This window comes from Falco cherrug, chromosome 11 (assembly GCF_023634085.1).
Source record: "Falco cherrug isolate bFalChe1 chromosome 11, bFalChe1.pri, whole genome shotgun sequence".
Classification (NCBI taxonomy): Eukaryota; Metazoa; Chordata; class Aves; order Falconiformes; family Falconidae; genus Falco; species Falco cherrug.
In genome coordinates this window covers 16,783,493-16,801,572 of record NC_073707.1, presented here as the reverse complement: position 1 = coordinate 16,801,572, position 18,080 = coordinate 16,783,493, and the positions used below count along the sequence as shown (strand labels likewise).

At 36.8% G+C, this 18,080-nt stretch overlaps 1 protein-coding gene across 6 annotated transcripts in view; it reads right to left on the bottom strand.

Moving 5' to 3' along the window:
• Positions 1-18,080, bottom strand: part of PLS1 (plastin 1) — a 48,311-nt gene that overhangs the window by 7,788 nt on the left and 22,443 nt on the right. For 5 of the 6 annotated variants that reach the window (XM_027811785.2, XM_055723531.1, XM_027811786.2 and 2 more), the window contains 10 exons: positions 16,674-16,779; positions 13,174-13,337; positions 11,796-11,925; positions 9,965-10,097; positions 8,968-9,049; positions 7,478-7,643; positions 7,240-7,382; positions 5,738-5,833; positions 4,033-4,228; positions 2,309-2,329 (listed from right to left, as the gene is read on the bottom strand). In XM_027811785.2, coding sequence (XP_027667586.2) covers positions 2,309-2,329; positions 4,033-4,228; positions 5,738-5,833; positions 7,240-7,382; positions 7,478-7,643; positions 8,968-9,049; positions 9,965-10,097; positions 11,796-11,925; positions 13,174-13,337; positions 16,674-16,743 — 1,201 coding nt within the window. In that variant the 5' untranslated portion in view covers positions 16,744-16,779. The remainder of the gene's footprint in view (positions 1-2,308; positions 2,330-4,032; positions 4,229-5,737; positions 5,834-7,239; positions 7,383-7,477; positions 7,644-8,967; positions 9,050-9,964; positions 10,098-11,795; positions 11,926-13,173; positions 13,338-16,673; positions 16,780-18,080) is intronic. The other variant, XM_027811787.2, reaches the window with a different exon arrangement.

Sequence of the window (18,080 nt, the reverse complement as noted above, 5' to 3'; positions counted from 1 at the left end):
TTTCTCAGGACTGAAACACATAAAAATATGTGTAAGACTTGTTTCCTTCATTTGTTCCTTCCTTAGAGGATAATGGTACTGAGTTTGTCTAATGAGGTTTATGTAGCATGAAAAGTCTCATTTAGTAGTGAAGCTCTACATTGACTAGATAACAATAAATGTTTTTGCAAAATAAAGCTACTACATAAACATGTATTTATCTGTAGAATAAAGAGAAATCCTCTTTAATACTGTTTTTCCATGAAACAGACCGATGTCATAACATCAATTTTTAGATCGGGGTTACAATTTGAAGCTGGGTCTCCTCCCCTTTTATATAAAAATCTCTGGACTTCAAAAAATATTCATGAGAAAATTAAATTCAGAAATTTCATCTGTAATTGACATTTTCCAACAGAATAATTTTTATTTTAAAAGTTTTGGCCAGCTTACCAGTTACTTTCAAATTATTATGAAATAGATGATGGTCATTCTACTGATATATTCTTGTTATAAGTTATGGTCTTTCATATGCAAATCAACCTAGTATTTGTTCCAAAGATTTACTTGAAAAAACTACCAAAGAGTCACTGATGAACACATGCTGAAACAGAGAAAAATACTATTCTGCAATGTCTTCAGGCAGTCAACTTTGTTTCACATATTTCTTCCCACAAGAAAGTTTAAAAGACAAAGAATCGTATTTTATCACAAAGTTAAAAATGTCATTTTTTCCACACAGAGATACAATCAAAATACAAGCATGATATATAATTTAAATTTATGAAGAGTAACTTAAGAGGTTATAGTATTTTGAAGCAAGTCCTTTCTGCTTTTTTTCTTTTTTGAAGTTTTTAGGCTTACTGAGCTTTGAGTGAGTTTGCAGTATCTACAACACTAACTGCAGTGTGCTTTCAGGAACACTTGTCCATTGCAAATATGGTAGGTAACAAGATTAAGGAACATTTTACTAAACAAAGTACAGCTACAGAGAGATATACTCAGCAACCGCACTCAGACTGACAATTTTAAAATGCATGCTCAATCTTGTTGAAAGAACCCAAAGTAGCCAAGCAGGAGCAAGAGCATGCAAACTGGGCAGCACCCTTTTGGAAAGAGGGAATCCAGGAACTCAACCCAGCATACTATATTTAATATGCCACTCAAACAAATCCCTTTATCATGCAACACATAAGCATTCATAAGTTTTCCAGATGGCTGAGAACTGACCAATTTTTTCTCTCTATTCTTTTATTCAAAATATACCTTGTGATCCTATCAGGAGCATATCTTCTGCTGAGTGGTGCAGCAGATAGCCAAAATCATTGGAAAACTGCAGAAAGGGGGCAGAGCTACACAAAAGAGAGAGGAGCAAATTTGGTAGTATCCTTTATATTTATTGCCATCTCTTTCTTTGAGATTATACTGTGGAACTGAGTGGGAAGTAGCCACAGGGATGGGATCAAGAATCCAAAGCGCTCCAGATACATACTATTCTCTGGAAGACAATAGAGCTCAAGATGCAATTTACACCTAGTTCTGCTGGCCTGAGTGGGAGTAGTCAACCTTGAAGGCTGCCTGTGGACTAAGCAACAGCAGCAGAGGACATCTACACTGGAGGAAACCTAAGTGGACACAAGTCCTTCCTCTTCCTCCCCCCAAGACCTCAGCTTTCTACGTGACTTAGAGTACAAACTTTGCTGCCTTCCCCAGAAGCAAGAGGTTCCTCGGAGCCAGAGTCACTTAAAGGTTGTGCATCGACTGAGGTCAGGACTCCCGCCTCCATCCCCCACATAATATCAAATGTTCATTTTGCTGGGTCAGTGTGCCTGAGGGATACGCTCTCTGCATACAAGGGCACATCACCAGACTTGTTAAGTATTATCAGAGCAGGTATCTATTTACACACAGTGTTTGCTGTCTTAAACCAAAGAGAACAGCCTCATCATACTCTTTGGATGGAACTGTCACTGAAAAGACTGAATGTATGCAGGAAAGTTAAGACTTTCAGAAAGTCCCACTCACCCACACATGCCTAGAGGTTTACATCTTGGTTCATGGAAAGCCCTTACTGGTTAAACCCAAAGAAAGAACTGTATGGATTTGACTTACTGCAAGTCCTGCCCCCATTTTATATGCATCTTGTTAGACCCTGTGAGTCTGTGGGTTTTTTCTTCTTTTACTTATGATGGCATATTAAAGCAATAGAAAAATACAAGAACAATGCAAAAATCAACCAGAAAAGGACAGAGATGATTAAAACACTAGAAAAAAAAAAATTGCAGAATAAATACTTTCATGGAATACAGAAAAGTACTAAATACAGTACCTACATTAGGAGGGGTCAAATCTGCATTTCATGAAGCAAAATAGGAAAGCATTATAAATTATGAGTCAGATATCAACAGACAATCTATGATGAAACTATAAAGAAATTAATGTATTTTATATCACTATATTGAGAAAACATCAGTAAAACCACAGAATTTTAATGGAAAATATAAAACAAGTTAGCAGAAAAACACTTATCAACATTGTCTTTTGGCTGAAATAACTATTTTGATGGTTTACATGACACCACAGGAGTTATTATTTGGGGGCAAAGGAGAGTCATCTACTTGCCTTTGAACAGATAACATTGGCATGATTATCCATTTCTAAAAATATATACCATAAACAGTAAGTTAAGTTTGGCCAGTATTTATCGCTACAAAATTGTGATCTAGCATTTAGGTGATCATATCTTTTTACAAACTGTTTTAGCTGAAACTTTGACCTCATCTAACTATTTTAGGCAAGTTCAGAAAGTAGTTAATCTGTTTTTGCCATGCCAATGAAAACTCTTCTAAATTTGACCGATTTTTCAGTATTTTGAATCACACCTGCAACTTCATGTTCAGAACAGGGAAACTGAAACGAACATATTTCACCTCCACACAGCTCCTGTATGTGTATCTAAGAGCATGTATTTCTAACAAAATTACAGCAGAGGAAGAACAGGCCTTTCCGTCAGTCTTTTGTCTTGGAGAGCAGGGATTTCAGTGACTAGGGATATCACAGCTGGGAAGGGAAGACTACCTCCTGTGCTCCGATACCTCTACCACAGCTGGCACCCAGCTAAAGCTAGAAGAGCAGGAAGCCTGAAACAGGAGCGGTCTGAGGGATACAAGATTTGTGACACAGGGATGCAGCAGAGCAGACAAATTATGAAAAAAGAGGAGCAAAGGAAGATGGACTCACCTAGATGGAAAGGAAACCTGATAGGAACAGTAAGAGGAAGGCAGGAGTAGGCAGTGCAGAGGAACGTGTAAACATAGCTGATGAATTTTCCCCGAGTGCGGCACCCCTGATTCTCACCATTCCTTTGAGATCAGTGAACAACTGTGAAATACACTGTGGCAGGAGCCATTTCATTATCCTAGATTAGCTGGTCCACAGAAAGGGTGACAGCCAAAGATTGCTGCCAATTATTCCTTTATCTCTAACTTTAAGGATCTGAAATGTACAGTTAAAATCCAAACTTGCTGATATGCTAGGATCTATATAGGCTGCTGATGCAATAGATTTATATAGATTGGTGATACAAAAGCCTTTTTGTTTAATGTTTCCTGTTTTAAAAAGCAACAAACTAATACACATACACACACATATCTTATAAGCACAATATGTGAAAAGTACTTTAAAAGACTATTAAAGCTGCATAGTATAGCATTGCAAATTAGGGAAAGCTAGAATTTGTGCATCAGCTAAAATATAAACTGTATGGAAAGAAGCACAGGAAACTAGAATGGGAGTAAGAGAAGAGTTTTTGCTCCTGCAAATGAATGGAATGATAGAAGGTTATTCAAGAATAGCCTTTGCTCAGGCTAACACAAGTGAACAATATTCACAGTAAGAGGGACTTCTACTTAAGGCTTATATTGAAAGCTAGTGAGAAAGCTTTGTGTTAACACATGCACTATCACACAGGGATACTCTATCACAGCCTAAAAGGAATACTGAAATAGAAATCACTAATATTCTCGCCTCCTGTATGCTTAGTAAGTTGAGTACCTTCTAATAAATTGAGATCGTAAGATGAATTGTCAGGCTTGTGTAGGGCTGGATATGTGTTAAAGAGATTTGCAACAAAAGCCAAATTGAGTTTAGGGTTGCCTGCAACCACATCAGCTGGAGTTACGAACTCTCTGCAGCCCAATTTATCTGCCTGTTGGAGCATGTATTCAGCTCTCCTCAAGTCATTTTTATCCTAAAAGAAAAAAAAAATTGTAACAAATACTAACATGTTTCCACTCTTTACTAAATCTTCAGTTTGGAAAAATCTTTAAGTGACCCATGTTAATCCCCCCCTCATTCCCCAAATGTTTGAGCTAGCTGTTACAGCCCGTAACTCCCGTCTTCCTTCCACTTTCTTTCCATGGCTGCCAGTGCAGCATTCCTCATGAATCCCTGCAACAGCAGTAGCAGCCAGACATGCAGTGGTTTTATTTCTGTTTCCAGGCTGTTGATTCCCACACTGCATATTCTGCTACATGTGCCCAGGGTTCACCATCACTGCTTTAAACTGACATTCTCAAACATAGTAATGACAGATGATGCCTAAAACCCTCCAGATGATGCCCAAAACCCTCAGCACGAATATGAATGCTTCAGAACGGGATTTCCTTTTAATATTTTTGTCTCTGAATCATCTTAAGTTGGTAACCTATGTGTTATTTTGTTTTGTCTTTATTAATCTACATAGAATAAACCAGCGTTGAAAACTATGTGGTGTATACTTTTTGCCTCTCATCATCACAACAATAATAATTACTATTTATAGGGAAAAGAGTTAGTAATTTAATTACTATTATAATTGAATAACAGTCAGTAATTCAGTGTTGCTACACTCAACCAGAAACTTGCTCTAAAACAAGTTGTTACATGTTATTGATACTGTTTTATAACCCATTATAGAACATTATCATAGGAACTGTAGGAAATTACATAGAAAAAAGTAACTACTATCCTTCCCACCCCCATCCCCCCAACCCCAAAACAAAAGCAAACAAACACAACAGATCTCTCCTCACGGAGTTTGAGAGAACAAAAGCTTGTAAGCAAACAATTTTGCATATGGGTTTTCAATACTATAATGAATAACAAGATTCTATTTAAGATTCTGACTGATACATATAGAAATCTCTATCTCAGGCAGGCAGCTCAGTATCAAATGCATTCTCAGAATAATCCTTCCAATAAGCATTATGTAGGAGCTTAGAAAAAAAAAAGGGTTTTCACATATACCTAGGCTGCTTTTAGACCCTCTATCCTTTTACAGCTTAAAGGTTGATGGATGCCAAACTTAGCTTTCCTTCTGGTTATTGGAAGGGCTTACATGTTATTTTGGAATGCTATTTGGTTTGAGGAAGGATCACAAGGTTTGCGAAGTCTACTATTTTCCTTGTCTGAATCGCAGAAGGGCAGACCTGAGCAGGATGTTGCAACGCTCATCTTAGAGGACCAAAGTGAAAATAGAAACCAGTTAGAGACTACTCCAAGTAAAACACAGCTCCAAATTTTACACTGCAGGACGCAAATTCAGTTCCAGCAGCACTCTGGAACTTTACTTGTGTTTTTATTCATCTAAGCTTTTGTGACATTGAGCAACCTGACTGAGCTTTTGTATGTTTTACAAAACAAAAGAGGATTCTGGGACAGCCTTGTACATAGAGATCTCTGAAAATTCCAGTCCATTTTTACATTTCTGGATACTTACATGAAATCCTGAAAAGTCAACTTTAATGGGCGATTCATCAAGGCCATCTCCTTTGGGTGCAATCTGATTTAACAGATGGTAGTATGCTCTTGAATCCTAAAACAAGCAGTATATTATTTTTTTTTAAAGAAAAAGCAAGTATGTAGCCTTTCATAGCCATTTATTGCTCTTATAGTCCAACACAAAAGTCTAAATATTTTTTACTTGCAGAGAAAAGGAATGTCTGCTAATTATTCTGGATGATGTTAGTTAAATTTATTCTGCTGGATATGAACTAGATGGGTGTAATTAAAATATTTAAGGCAAATTTATTTAAGTTACCCACAAAACCCAATCTCAATATGGACTTTATTTTTAGTGTTGGTATTTTATTTCTTCACTATCATTTTCAAACAGACTGTTTTATAAAAAATTCTCTTTCTTAATCAATGAGGCAATTGGAGTTCAAAATGGAGAGCAAAGTGGCACTTTTAGGATCAATCCATAGTGACAAAAAAAATATTTATTTGATGCAGTTTCCAGTATGGTACTGGGTTTTTCACCGCTAAGACACCAGGAAAATAAAATAAAACCCTGCTAGTTTTAGATTAATACTTCTCTTAAATAGCATGTAGTATTTTTACCACAGTAGCAGTTTTCATGTAAAACCCTAGTTAAAGGTTTGCTTCAATAATAGCCTTTTTGATGGCATTTGAAAAGATACAACTAGCCATTAATGACATGGGTTTCTTACTACCTTAGGGAATCTTCCTCCTTTGCTTTTAGTTTTAAGAAGTTGGGGTTTTCTCTCTTCAACTGGACTTATTACAGTACTCTGCATACCTTATGCAGAACAACTGAAGAAGAGGGAAGAATTATGCATGTCTGACACCCGCCCCGAGGGACCAGTTTGCGTTTCAGTCCCCTTGTCAGTAAACAGGCACACCAGCAAAGCACAGTGATTGAGGGGGGCTGCTCTCTGCGTGGATGAAGAAGCACTAGCTACTCCAGACAGCCACCTGAATAACAGTTCTTTCCTCAAGAGGTTTCCTACTCTTCTGTAGAATGCTAGGTATGAAGGGCAATCACTATTAGCAAATATGCACCGGGAGGGGACGTAAAGCCACACACTCCTCCTTTAAAACAACAAAGGAAAGAAAAGAGAGGTTGCTGCAGACCCAGGAGCAGGGAAGGACAGGCAGAAAAAAGGTAAATAATAAGGTAGTCCAAATTGTCCTAAACAACTCTAATAAAAATCTGAGAACATCAGAACTTCCATAAATATGAGCTTGTTGGAAACGTTTCCTTTGTTCTGTGACATCGTAATACATGGCACGAGCACTGAGTAGGATATAAGATATTAAAATAATGCTCTGTGTGTTGAAAAACACAGGATGAACCTATAGCTAGAAAAAGCAGATGACTACTATTTTCCTAAATACTTCTGATGAAACTCATTTATTTCTAAGGACCCTGTGTTTAAATACCATTATGTTCAATTACCAGCGCAAGTAACTACATACCTTAATGTCTTGGCTGAAGTTACTGATTTTCTGCCACCGTGCATTGGCCAGATGGTAGTTCACCCAGCGTAGCAAAAGCTCTTCTGGGGAAAGCTTCATTAACTGATCTAGTTCTTCCCCTTCATTTAGCAAGGTGATAAGAGCTAAAAGAAAGTTTGAAAGAAAGCCAAAATCACTGCTATTGTGGTCTCCATTAATTCCAAATTGCTGATATTGATATACCTGGCATTTTACTTACCTTCATTTCTGGAGATTTCAATATCAGCAAAAAGACCAACTTTAATGATCTGCCACAAGAGTCCTAACACCAAGTGTGGTCTTCCTTCTTGCAAATCTTGTGATCCAATATTGACAACCGTACAGCCGATGGCAGATGCAGAGTTCAGAGCCAGGTTTAGGTTTTCCTGTTTGGAATACCATTGTTTAACAAATTTATGAGGTTTTAATTCTTGGTAAAGTTGTTCATACTAAATTTTGTAAGTTTCAGAAGTTATAAGAAATAATGCATTAGTTCCTAATGGAAAAATGCACTCTGGAGATTTTTTTGTGGACCGCCATATATCTTACAAAAATTTAATGGAAAACATTATTGACACTGTTTAACGTGGACCCAGCAAAACATTGTGGACCACCTTCTGCAGCTTAGATCATTGAGGAATACTCTAACGAAAACATGTTTTGTAATTCATAAGTATCACACACACAAATTAAGCAGTAATCCTCAAAATATCAGGGGCTTGTTCCTGTGGAAAAACATGCTCATATGGAGTTCTGCCTGTGCAGGAAGCTACTGACATCATTGTCATCCCATCTTGGATCTTATACAGGCTGACACAATTATTCAAGCAACCGTTAAACTGTAATTGAACAGACAGCATAAGAAAATAATGGCAATTCAGCATCCTGACACTGTAAGTAAAGCTAGTGATTGTCACAGATGAATCATCAAAAAAACCTAACCAACCAAACCTGGCAGCTCGTGTAAGCATTAGTATTTTCTTGCGTTGTATTTTAACTATCTACAGAGACAACATGAACACATGTAGTATCATCTTTGCTGACACATCTTCTTTAAATAAGTAGAATTTACATGACACACTTGCAGGATTTAGAACATAGTATGTTTTAACTCTTCACATTTTAATGTCACAGCCTGAAATGAAGTCTGCCATTTAACCAAGGTTTTTAATCAGGTGGTTTGGTTTTTGTTTTTTCTCATCAGGCTAGTAACTTAGGGATCTACTTTCCTCTTCCAGACTTGTTTTCTTACACCAAAACTGCTTCTCTCTAATATTTTCATTAATTCATACACATTTAAAAATAGAACTCCTCATCTTACATCCAAGCTACTCTCCACTATTTTATATATGTATCATCCTACCTTACAGTATACAGCCATGCAGACACTTTCTGCATTGCTAAAATACAACCTGACCATCCACTCCAAAGCCTAAAGTTATTTCCTCCAGATACTTAGTAAAGCAGAACAAGAAGAGCAAATAGGGAACTAAGGAAATCATGAAAAAGACAAGTTATCATGTAAATCATCTAAGAAACAGAAGAATTCAGCAAAGTTTATTAGAAAATACAATTTCGTGCTTTGACATATTTTCATACGTTGGACTTTTTTTTTTTTTTCTCCACCAGGAGAACTGTCATTAAAACAAAGCTATAGAAAAATACTTCACTTAATCATTTATGGCAAGTTCCTATCTGTGAAGTACTTACAGAAATAGTGAAAGGAGTGAGTTTCTTCTTATTAATAGCCCTTTCATCAATTGTATCTGGTTGTGAGAAGTTGATCATTTTGCTGAGGAAGAAAAGTCAGAGTTTATTCAAACTTCCATTACTCAGAAAATATATTTGATTATAAACTCCTAATACTTTAAACTAGCTGTATTTCTGAAAAGATTAAAAAAACATAATAAAGACCACCTCATCCACTAAATCTCTTCTCCCTGTCAAATAAGTGCACATTCATCCAGAAACCCCCCAAAAATACGTATTTAAGAAACCTGAGCAACTGGGTTTTATATTTAAGTGACACAGCATGTCTGCGCTGTCAAAAAAGTACTTGAGAAGATTAAAAAAAGTGTAAACTAAGGTCACTTAAATAATGTCAAGTGAAAATCTTTGTAATATAAGCAGTATATTTCTGCACTGCATTTACTATAGTATCTTGAATCTACAAGGATCTCGAAGACTAATTCACATCAATACTACTACGCTAATCCTTTGTTACCATGGTGGATTAATAAGTACTATTAGTCTACTCAACTAGAAAGTTACAGCAGACTGAAGTTAAGAGACCTACTATACGCTCTCTGTTTTGCCACAGATTTAATTTAGATTTCTGTTCCTCCCATCCTATGATTTAGTAACTTTAAAATATCTGAAATAGCAGTTTACTGATTTTTTCATCTAATGGATACACGAACTGTGTAAGTATCTCCTTTATAAACAGCCTGCACATATCTGCCAAGTATAATTATGTGTTTGAAGTGGAAACCCACTTCCCTAATACATGCACAGAGTCACATCAAAAAATTGCTCAAAACCACATTTCTATGGGAAAACAAGTCTTCCCCATCTTACACATGGGTTGAAATATTTAGGAGTGGAACCTTGATGTTAAAGCCTGTTAAAGTTTCCCAGTTCTCGTCACTGTGATCAGCATTTAACCTTTGAGATTAACTTCTTTTCTTTCTCATAGCCCTAAACTCACCAAAGAAGGATGCCATCTGCAAGGGATTTAAAAAGACTGGCATCTGATGGGTTCATAGGTAGGAGGTGCTTACAGTCTGGGTCATCTTGTAGAGCTTTATTTATCCAATTAACAAAAGCAACTTTTTCTTCCTCTGAAAAGAAAAACAGCATTAAAACAATCTATTATTTCCATGAACATGTACTACAAAACATCCAACTTGGGTCAAAAAGGTTCATCCACAGCAAAACCCCTTAGTTTCACATGGGTCAGTTACAGAAATAACCAGACCGGTGGGAAAGAACACAAAAATAGCAAGTACAGGTTGATCTTTCTCCTACTGCACCCTCTAAATATCTGGCGATTTTCTGAAGGACAACGTAAAAATCATAGTAACATGGAGAAGGTGTCACCATGGCTGACTTGGAATTCAGTTTCTCAGCATTTACAACGAAAAGAGGGAAATCTGATCTGAAATATGCAACATCTCAATCTACACACCCTTGGTTTAAAACGTAGCGTTTTATTTTGCCTTCTATTAGGACTTCAGAGACTGGCAGTATTTTTGAGACTATCATCTGGATCACTTTGAGAAACCTAAAATTTAATACTCTTTTAAATACAGTTTGAAATTCTCTCTCTTATTTAGTACAGAATTTGTTATTAAGCATCTAAGAATGCTTATTATGATGACAGTCAATCAAGTATCAGTATCCAAATTCCAAGACAGTACAGGTATTATTCACCTCCCTTACCTCAAGAAGTATACAAGAGGGGTACCTACAACTGACTCATTACACGTCTTTCATTGTCAGTGGGAAGAAATGTGAAATTTTAGTGCACACTTCATCTCATCATAAACCAGACAGTTTACAGGGCCAGGGCAGATGAATTGCCCTCTATTGGGTTCAGTTTCTCTCCATCAAAAATGAAAGGGAGTTTAAACAATTAGCTCTAAAGGTGTTCCCCTACAGGCATCCCTTGAAATGGAATATATCCCCTGCCGTGGAGATTTACCGAGTGCAGCTGGTGCTGTAAGGATTATACCGGGAGAGAGAGGTTATCGCCGCCTTTAGCTAACTGAAGTGAATCTTCCTCACATATAAAATATTAACACACTTCTGCAACCACAGCAAATGCCAGATTCAAGTCAATCAGAAGTTGACTATCGCTTATTGTAATATGATCCTGGAAGGTGGTTAATATCCTGACTAGGAGCTGCAATGTAATTAGGTACAATTACCAACTGAAATGACACGCAGCAAGGGGAGGTAAAAGGAGACAGATCCAATACGAAAGCAACTTCTGAAGTATGAGATAGGCTATGCAAAAGTCGTATGGGAGCGAACAATTCTGTAATGGCACATGCACAGCTGAGGAGTTCCTTCCTTTCAGAAAGGATGGTTTGGTTGGGTTTGTTTTGTATGTTTGGGTTTTTTCATTTCATGTCACACTGTGGAAATGAAAACGGGGACTTGTTTTCATCCGAATATAGGGATAAGAGTATGTTAGCATGTAATGAAGCCAAAAAACTTCACTAACATTTCTAGAAGTACGCCAAAAGGGCCACTTATTCCCTCCATGCCCCACCACATGCTGTCAATGCTTGTTTTCATTTTTCGCTCTCACAAAGATGTCTAACTTACCTCTGAGAGCAGCATGACATTAGCAACTGCACAGCCTACGTATTAATAAATTACCATCCACACTTACCTTTGTCCATCTCCACATGCTTTCTCTGTGTTACTTTGCTTTCAACAGCAACGTTTTCCAATTGTTTTTTAATTCATCTGTAGTGCTAATTTAAAGTCTTTCTCCACGCAAAATCTACTCGTGTTTAATTATGTCTTACCTGAATAAGAGTGCTGTGTCCCCTCACTAGATATTGCTGATGTTCCTCCAATTGCTGTAATACCCTGCTTTTTGTTTATTGATTTTCGGAAAGATTTGCTCACATCTTTGCTTTTCAATTCCTGAATTATCTGGAATAAAAAAAAAAAAAAAAGAGCATTTTTTCATCGATCATACCTTCAAATAGCTAAGCATTAACTCATGTAATTGCTCTAGAGTCAGTAGTTAATCCGATTGCCTTTCTTTAGTATTTACACTGACTTATTTTCTGGAAAAAAATTAATTGTATGGGTAAAACTAGTTTAAATCCCTTCATCAAACTTGCATACTAGTTACCTAATATATTATTTCTTGGTGAATACCTCTAGTGCTACCTTTATTAAGTCATGTTATCTAAAGAAGTAAGCATTCAACAATCTGCAATTTTTCTACAGATATTTTGGTAAACTGAAGACAACAGACACATACATTTTCAATAACCATTGACTATTTCTTCTACTTCATCATATGCACTACAGTAAAAGGTCACTATGTGACAGTTATACGTGCCCTTAAGCACGCCGGTATCATTTTCCATCTGCCTGCAATGTAAAACACATTGGATATACCGGTATGTCCTAGATTTGCCCAAATACTGTAGAGGTCTCAAAACTGACCATGAAATACAAACAACAGATACATTTTATGACCTGGATATAAATATTTGCATCTCATCTATGAACTATTTCAAATTAGACTCTTGGAAAGAAAGATCAATAACTAGTTCAACAAGCAGCCTACTGCAATTAGCAGTACTCTAAATCCAAAGCTGAAACTAATCATCCCCAAACACACATACAAACCAACAGCCTGAAAAGTTTTTGTTTCTCTTAAATAAAGCACACTAGCAAGTGATCCACATTAAAAAAAGTCTAAACCTTTCATATTTGTTCACTAGAAGTGAAAAACTGTACCTTACTCCCAGTAAAAAGCCTTTAGTATAGAGATTAAGCATAGCAGTGCAAGCAATAGTTTATCACTAAGAGAATTTACAGGCTGGTATCTAGTTATCTACTCCTTTGTTAGGGCAAAGGCTGACACAACAGTTTCTAATATATGTAGTCCATCCCCTCATCTTCGAGGTAATAATAAGTAAGACTGATAGAAACTACTCTGCTCTCACATGCTACCCAAATGAGATTTACTTAAATGGGAGAGTGAAAAATCAAGACTGGAAAATAATTCTATAGGATATTGTAAATTGTCACAGAAAGCTTTCCCATTCTCAAAATAGTTATTTGTACCAAAACAGTACTTAGTTGTACCACTTAATTCACTTTTCTATCCTAGCTATCAACAGATACCAGACAGTAGAGAAACATCCAAAGAGAATGTCTTACAGAGACAAATTCTTCAAAGTTGATTCTCCCGTCCTTGTTGCTATCTGTCACTGCAATGATTTTTTCTACTATCTCCCGGACTTTGTAACCAGGCAAGGGTAGACTTGCTTCTTTAAACAGGTCTTGAAGCTCATAGTCACTGACATACCCACTGTTGTCGATATCTGTAAAATGAAGGCACAAAATGTTTTTATACTACGTAAAAAACTAAGTACAGTAGCTGTTAAGAATAAATGAAGCATGAGAAATACAGTTCTAGGAGACAAGTATTTCTTCTTCTGACATAGGTAAGTAAGCATGAAGGAATACTTGTGGATTAGAGGCACCGGCACAACTGCCTAGGATCTGTGCCATCTTGTTATATATTTTCTAATGAACTACCTTATAATCCCACAGCACAGCTATAAACAAGATTACAAATTTGTAAATAGCAAAGTTCAAGCTTTTTTTAAGACTCCCAACAAATTTCGCCAGTGAAGAGGAGATCAATTATTACAGTCTTAATGTTGATGTTATACCATTTGCAATCAGTAAACTCAAATCTGATGCAAGTTATTATAAGAGCACACTTACACAAGACAACCTACTCACACAAGAACTCTGCCTGAATCTGCGTTTTGTTTCTAATCCTAATATCTGAAACACATTTTCTGTTCTTCAAAACTTTTGATGTGGTTAGGCTTCCCTGTGAAGAATAAATCTGGGATGATCTATATCTGTTTATTAAAGGTGACCTTCCTTAATCTATTAACTAGCTCTGTTGGGAGCAATTTGTACTGCCACCTTTGCTTACACTTGGCTCCCAAGGTCACATGTCAAGAATGTCCATGTACAGCCAAGTACCAAAGCACTTTTTTTCAAAAACAGAATGGTATAAATCCACAATCGTGGAAAGAATGGCTGCCTCACATAAAAATAAATTTTAAAAATCATATAATTTGTGTTACACATGACTAATAATGCAGCAGCGTAGAAGAAATCATAAAAATATCCTTTGTACTTCCACCTTAGGCCAATCTGTATCCAGAAAGCTGTCTTGAGTTATTGTCTTAGCACGATAAAGCATCCTTTTACAAACGTATGGTATGTTTTTATCCAGTGTGATGCATAAATGAATCAAACACATTAACTGTTCCTGATTTTTTTTATATCTATGCATACTTCCATAAGTATGTATACACATCTATACAAGCAGAATTTGCAAATGTCCATTAAAATAGCCTTACCTGTACCTAGAGTGCAATGTCTATGCAATGGAGAGAACTACTTCTAAAAACCAGAAAAGCTGTAGCCCATACAAAATATAGATGAAACTCAAATACAAGAAATCATATCCAGCATAACTAGTGCTGGATATAATGCCCATTTAACACTAGTACTTTCAGTTTGACAACAATTTTCAGTCTCATAATCATATTAAAAGTTCTTGAAAAAATATGAATTTTTCCAGTTCTACAAATGATGCATCTAAGATAAGTAATTTAAGAGAACATCAGAAGTAACACAAGTCAGAAACAGAAGCAAGATGCTGTGGCCACTTTACTGACTTGTCAAGGTGCTCCCATTTTGTTTCGTTTACTAGTCAAAAGACCTCTCCTCACATTGCCTCTAGTATCAGAACTCAGCCAGTAACACCAGACTGGATGAATATGCATCACATCACAGAAGAGCAAGCAGAGAAACATGCTTTCATCTCTAGCCATAATTAATTTCCCTGTAATCCATACTACTATGTAGCTTCTGTACAGCTTCGTAAGAAGGCTACATTTACCACTGACAAAAGGTTAAACACGCCTGTTAAAAATAGGGGTTTTTTTGTGGTTTTGATCTTACCAACAATCCACAAATCACTACACAGACAAACTTTATGTCAGTGTATGTATTAATCTATCCACTGTCTGGCTTGCAGACATGTAAGAACACACATAACAGGAGCAGAGGACATGCTCAGAAGCTCACTCAGATTACCAGCTCTTTTATTTCTCTAGGTTCATCTTTCACTGAGGGTAAGGTTCCATGATGACAAGCAGAGAGTAAATACACGCCTTTTCTCTCAGTTTACCAATATAGCTGCAAGCAATTTTTGCATACAGATATGGGAAATGTAAAAATGAAAAAAGAGAAAAGCTAATTATGCTTAATGTTTATGTTTTAGAGAAAGCATAATACAACAAGGAAGAAAATGCTTTTCAGTGAGTGGGAGCAGTAGAGGATTCTTAGAGCAGAAATGCGAAAACATGCAGGAAGGAAAGAGAGAAAAAGGAGAAACGCAGATGATGAAACCCAAATGAACAGAAATGCTGTCAGATAATACCAGTGAGTATCCTAACACCTCCCAGTAGCTTGATACATGTACACCGTGCTCTAGTTCTCCGGTCTGTCTTTCCAGCTCTTGCAGGCTATAGACTTCTTAAGCTACAGACTATGTCAGGATGACTGTTTAATAGCAACTCATGAACTACCACCTTCCATGGATGTTTCTTATTCCTTTAGCATATCTACTCATTTTGGTCTCAACAAGCATCCCAAGTCAACAGGTTCATAGTTTTATTATTTGTCATTTAGAAAAGTTACTTGTTATTTTATTTTAGGCTTTCCGACTCTCTACTGGGCATCACATGATATTTGTATTGACAGAAACAGAGCATTTCCCTCTTCACCTTTTCTGTACTACTCAGTCTTAAAGATCTCTGACATACAGCTTCCCAGTAGTCTCTTTACCAAGCTAGAGACTCCCAATATTTAAAACTTCTTGGCTATAGACCCTGTTCCCACATTATGATTACAAATATGTTCATTTGATTTGCTGAGCTGCAGTTACACATCACCCCCTCAGAACCGCAGCAAATAAGAAAGCAGACGTGAACTTTAACATCCACAACAGTATTGCAATCTGGAAATAGGGGTTAGTTGCTATATAATTTCTCACTCTTTCTGTTCACACTCTGATTATTCTGCAAACATCCCGTCAAGCACACAAAACTATACAGTTAATTATTAACATCTGCTAGTTACAGAAGCAAGACCAAAAAAATTCTCCAAGTTTAGCTTACTTAAAATGTAAAATCTGATCCAATAAACAAGAGGAGAAATTACTGGTTCACCAAAGCATGCAAGTAAAACAAAAACAAAGTATCAGTAATCGTAACATGAAAATATATTTAACAAATGAAGTTTAATCATTTTTTTTCAGATTTAAGAAGTTCAAAACACTGAATTACAGTGGCAGAAATAATGCAACTGTCCAGCAAGAAAATTTATCTTCCCGATCAATCTAAATTCAACATCAATGCTGATGTTGAAAGAAATGTATAAATACACATACTTTCAGTGAAAATAAGGGGTTTTATATAAACATTCTTATTTTCTTAGATATTACTGGCAACATAGAAGGAAAACACAGCTTTGTCAAAAAGTGATTCATAAATATCTATTCCACAAATCCTACATGGTTTTGCAACATTAATGGCGTCCTTATTATTTTCTTATTTAACACATACCTATTTTACTGAATGCTTCTCTTAGTTCTTCAAGCTCTTCACGAGATATAGTAGTTATGTTGTTTTCCATCTTTGGATAGCAAGAAGTGTCCTCAGTTGCTTATACCTAGTTACAACAAACAGGAGCTATATAAGGCTTTCATTCCAAGCACATACTAATACAAGTTACTGATCTTTTCAATGCAAGGTACCAGACCTAAATGACATTTCCAGGCCTGGCACACTCAAACACACACAAACTAAAAGTACATCAAACACCTAGCAATTCTTTTCACTCTAACAGTGACTGAGAATTCACAATAGCAGCACCTGATTTCATACACTTGAGGTTTTCATTTGCATAGAATATGCACTGACCAACAAACTACCTCAGCTGCTTGAGTGGTTTTCCAACATTAAAATCACCGCCTTACATTTCCACAATTTTTAGAAGCATTAATTTTTAAGTGCAATGTGGTATCAGTGCTGATTAGTGGTCAGTGCTAGGATCTAGCCCTGCAAAGCAGTGAGCACTCCAACACTTGCACAGGAGTAAACCTCAGTGGGACACTTCCAAGCACCAGCTTACAGACAGTGGGTGAATGCTGACTGGCCTTTCCACAGCTGTTGCAGAAGTTACCACCTCCCGACCTTTACTCCACTCTTTGGACAAGCCTGTTTTCTCCTGACACTGTCAAAGAGCTGAATAAAGGCTTTTACTGAGCACAGAGATTGGAATCTCAATGTGAATCCGCTTGCTTTACCCAACACCATAAAAAAAAGCAAAACAAAACAGAAGACACCTTCGCAAGGGTTTGATAAACCTGCAGGAGAGATCCTTGCAGATTTCCTCTCATCAGAGTTTTACTACAACAGAATGATTCAGGCCCTTGTTAGTAAGTGCAAGTTGTTAATAGTCACACACAATTGTATTTGTACACAAGCTTGTATTTGCATTTGCCATTTCCCACGTCCCACTGGTGCACACACAGTACATGTACGGCAGCACCCGCCTGCCCGTGCTAGAGCTCCAAGCAGCACTTGGCTGTAGAGAGCAAGACCTGCTCCAGGTGGTACTGCACCTACCATAAAGGAAAAGTTTTGTCTTTGCTTTTAGTTTAGGAGCCAAAAATCTACCTTACATAAGTATTTTCATCAAAGTTGTCCCAGAGTTGGGTATGTTTTCCCTTGTTCCCACCTTTGTACATCCTGACTAACCAAGTTACAAACTTTCCTGGTGCCTCATAACTAGATGGTTGTACAGTGCCTGCAACAACAGGATCCCTCCAGGTCTGCTGTAAGACACTAATAACGGGATGATGTTTCGATTTGGAATAAAGGAGATCAAACATCAGTCTGAACTTTTTTAGGAAATTATTTTTTCCCCATTCTAGTTGTGTTTGTTTTCTTTCAATCCCTGATAATCTG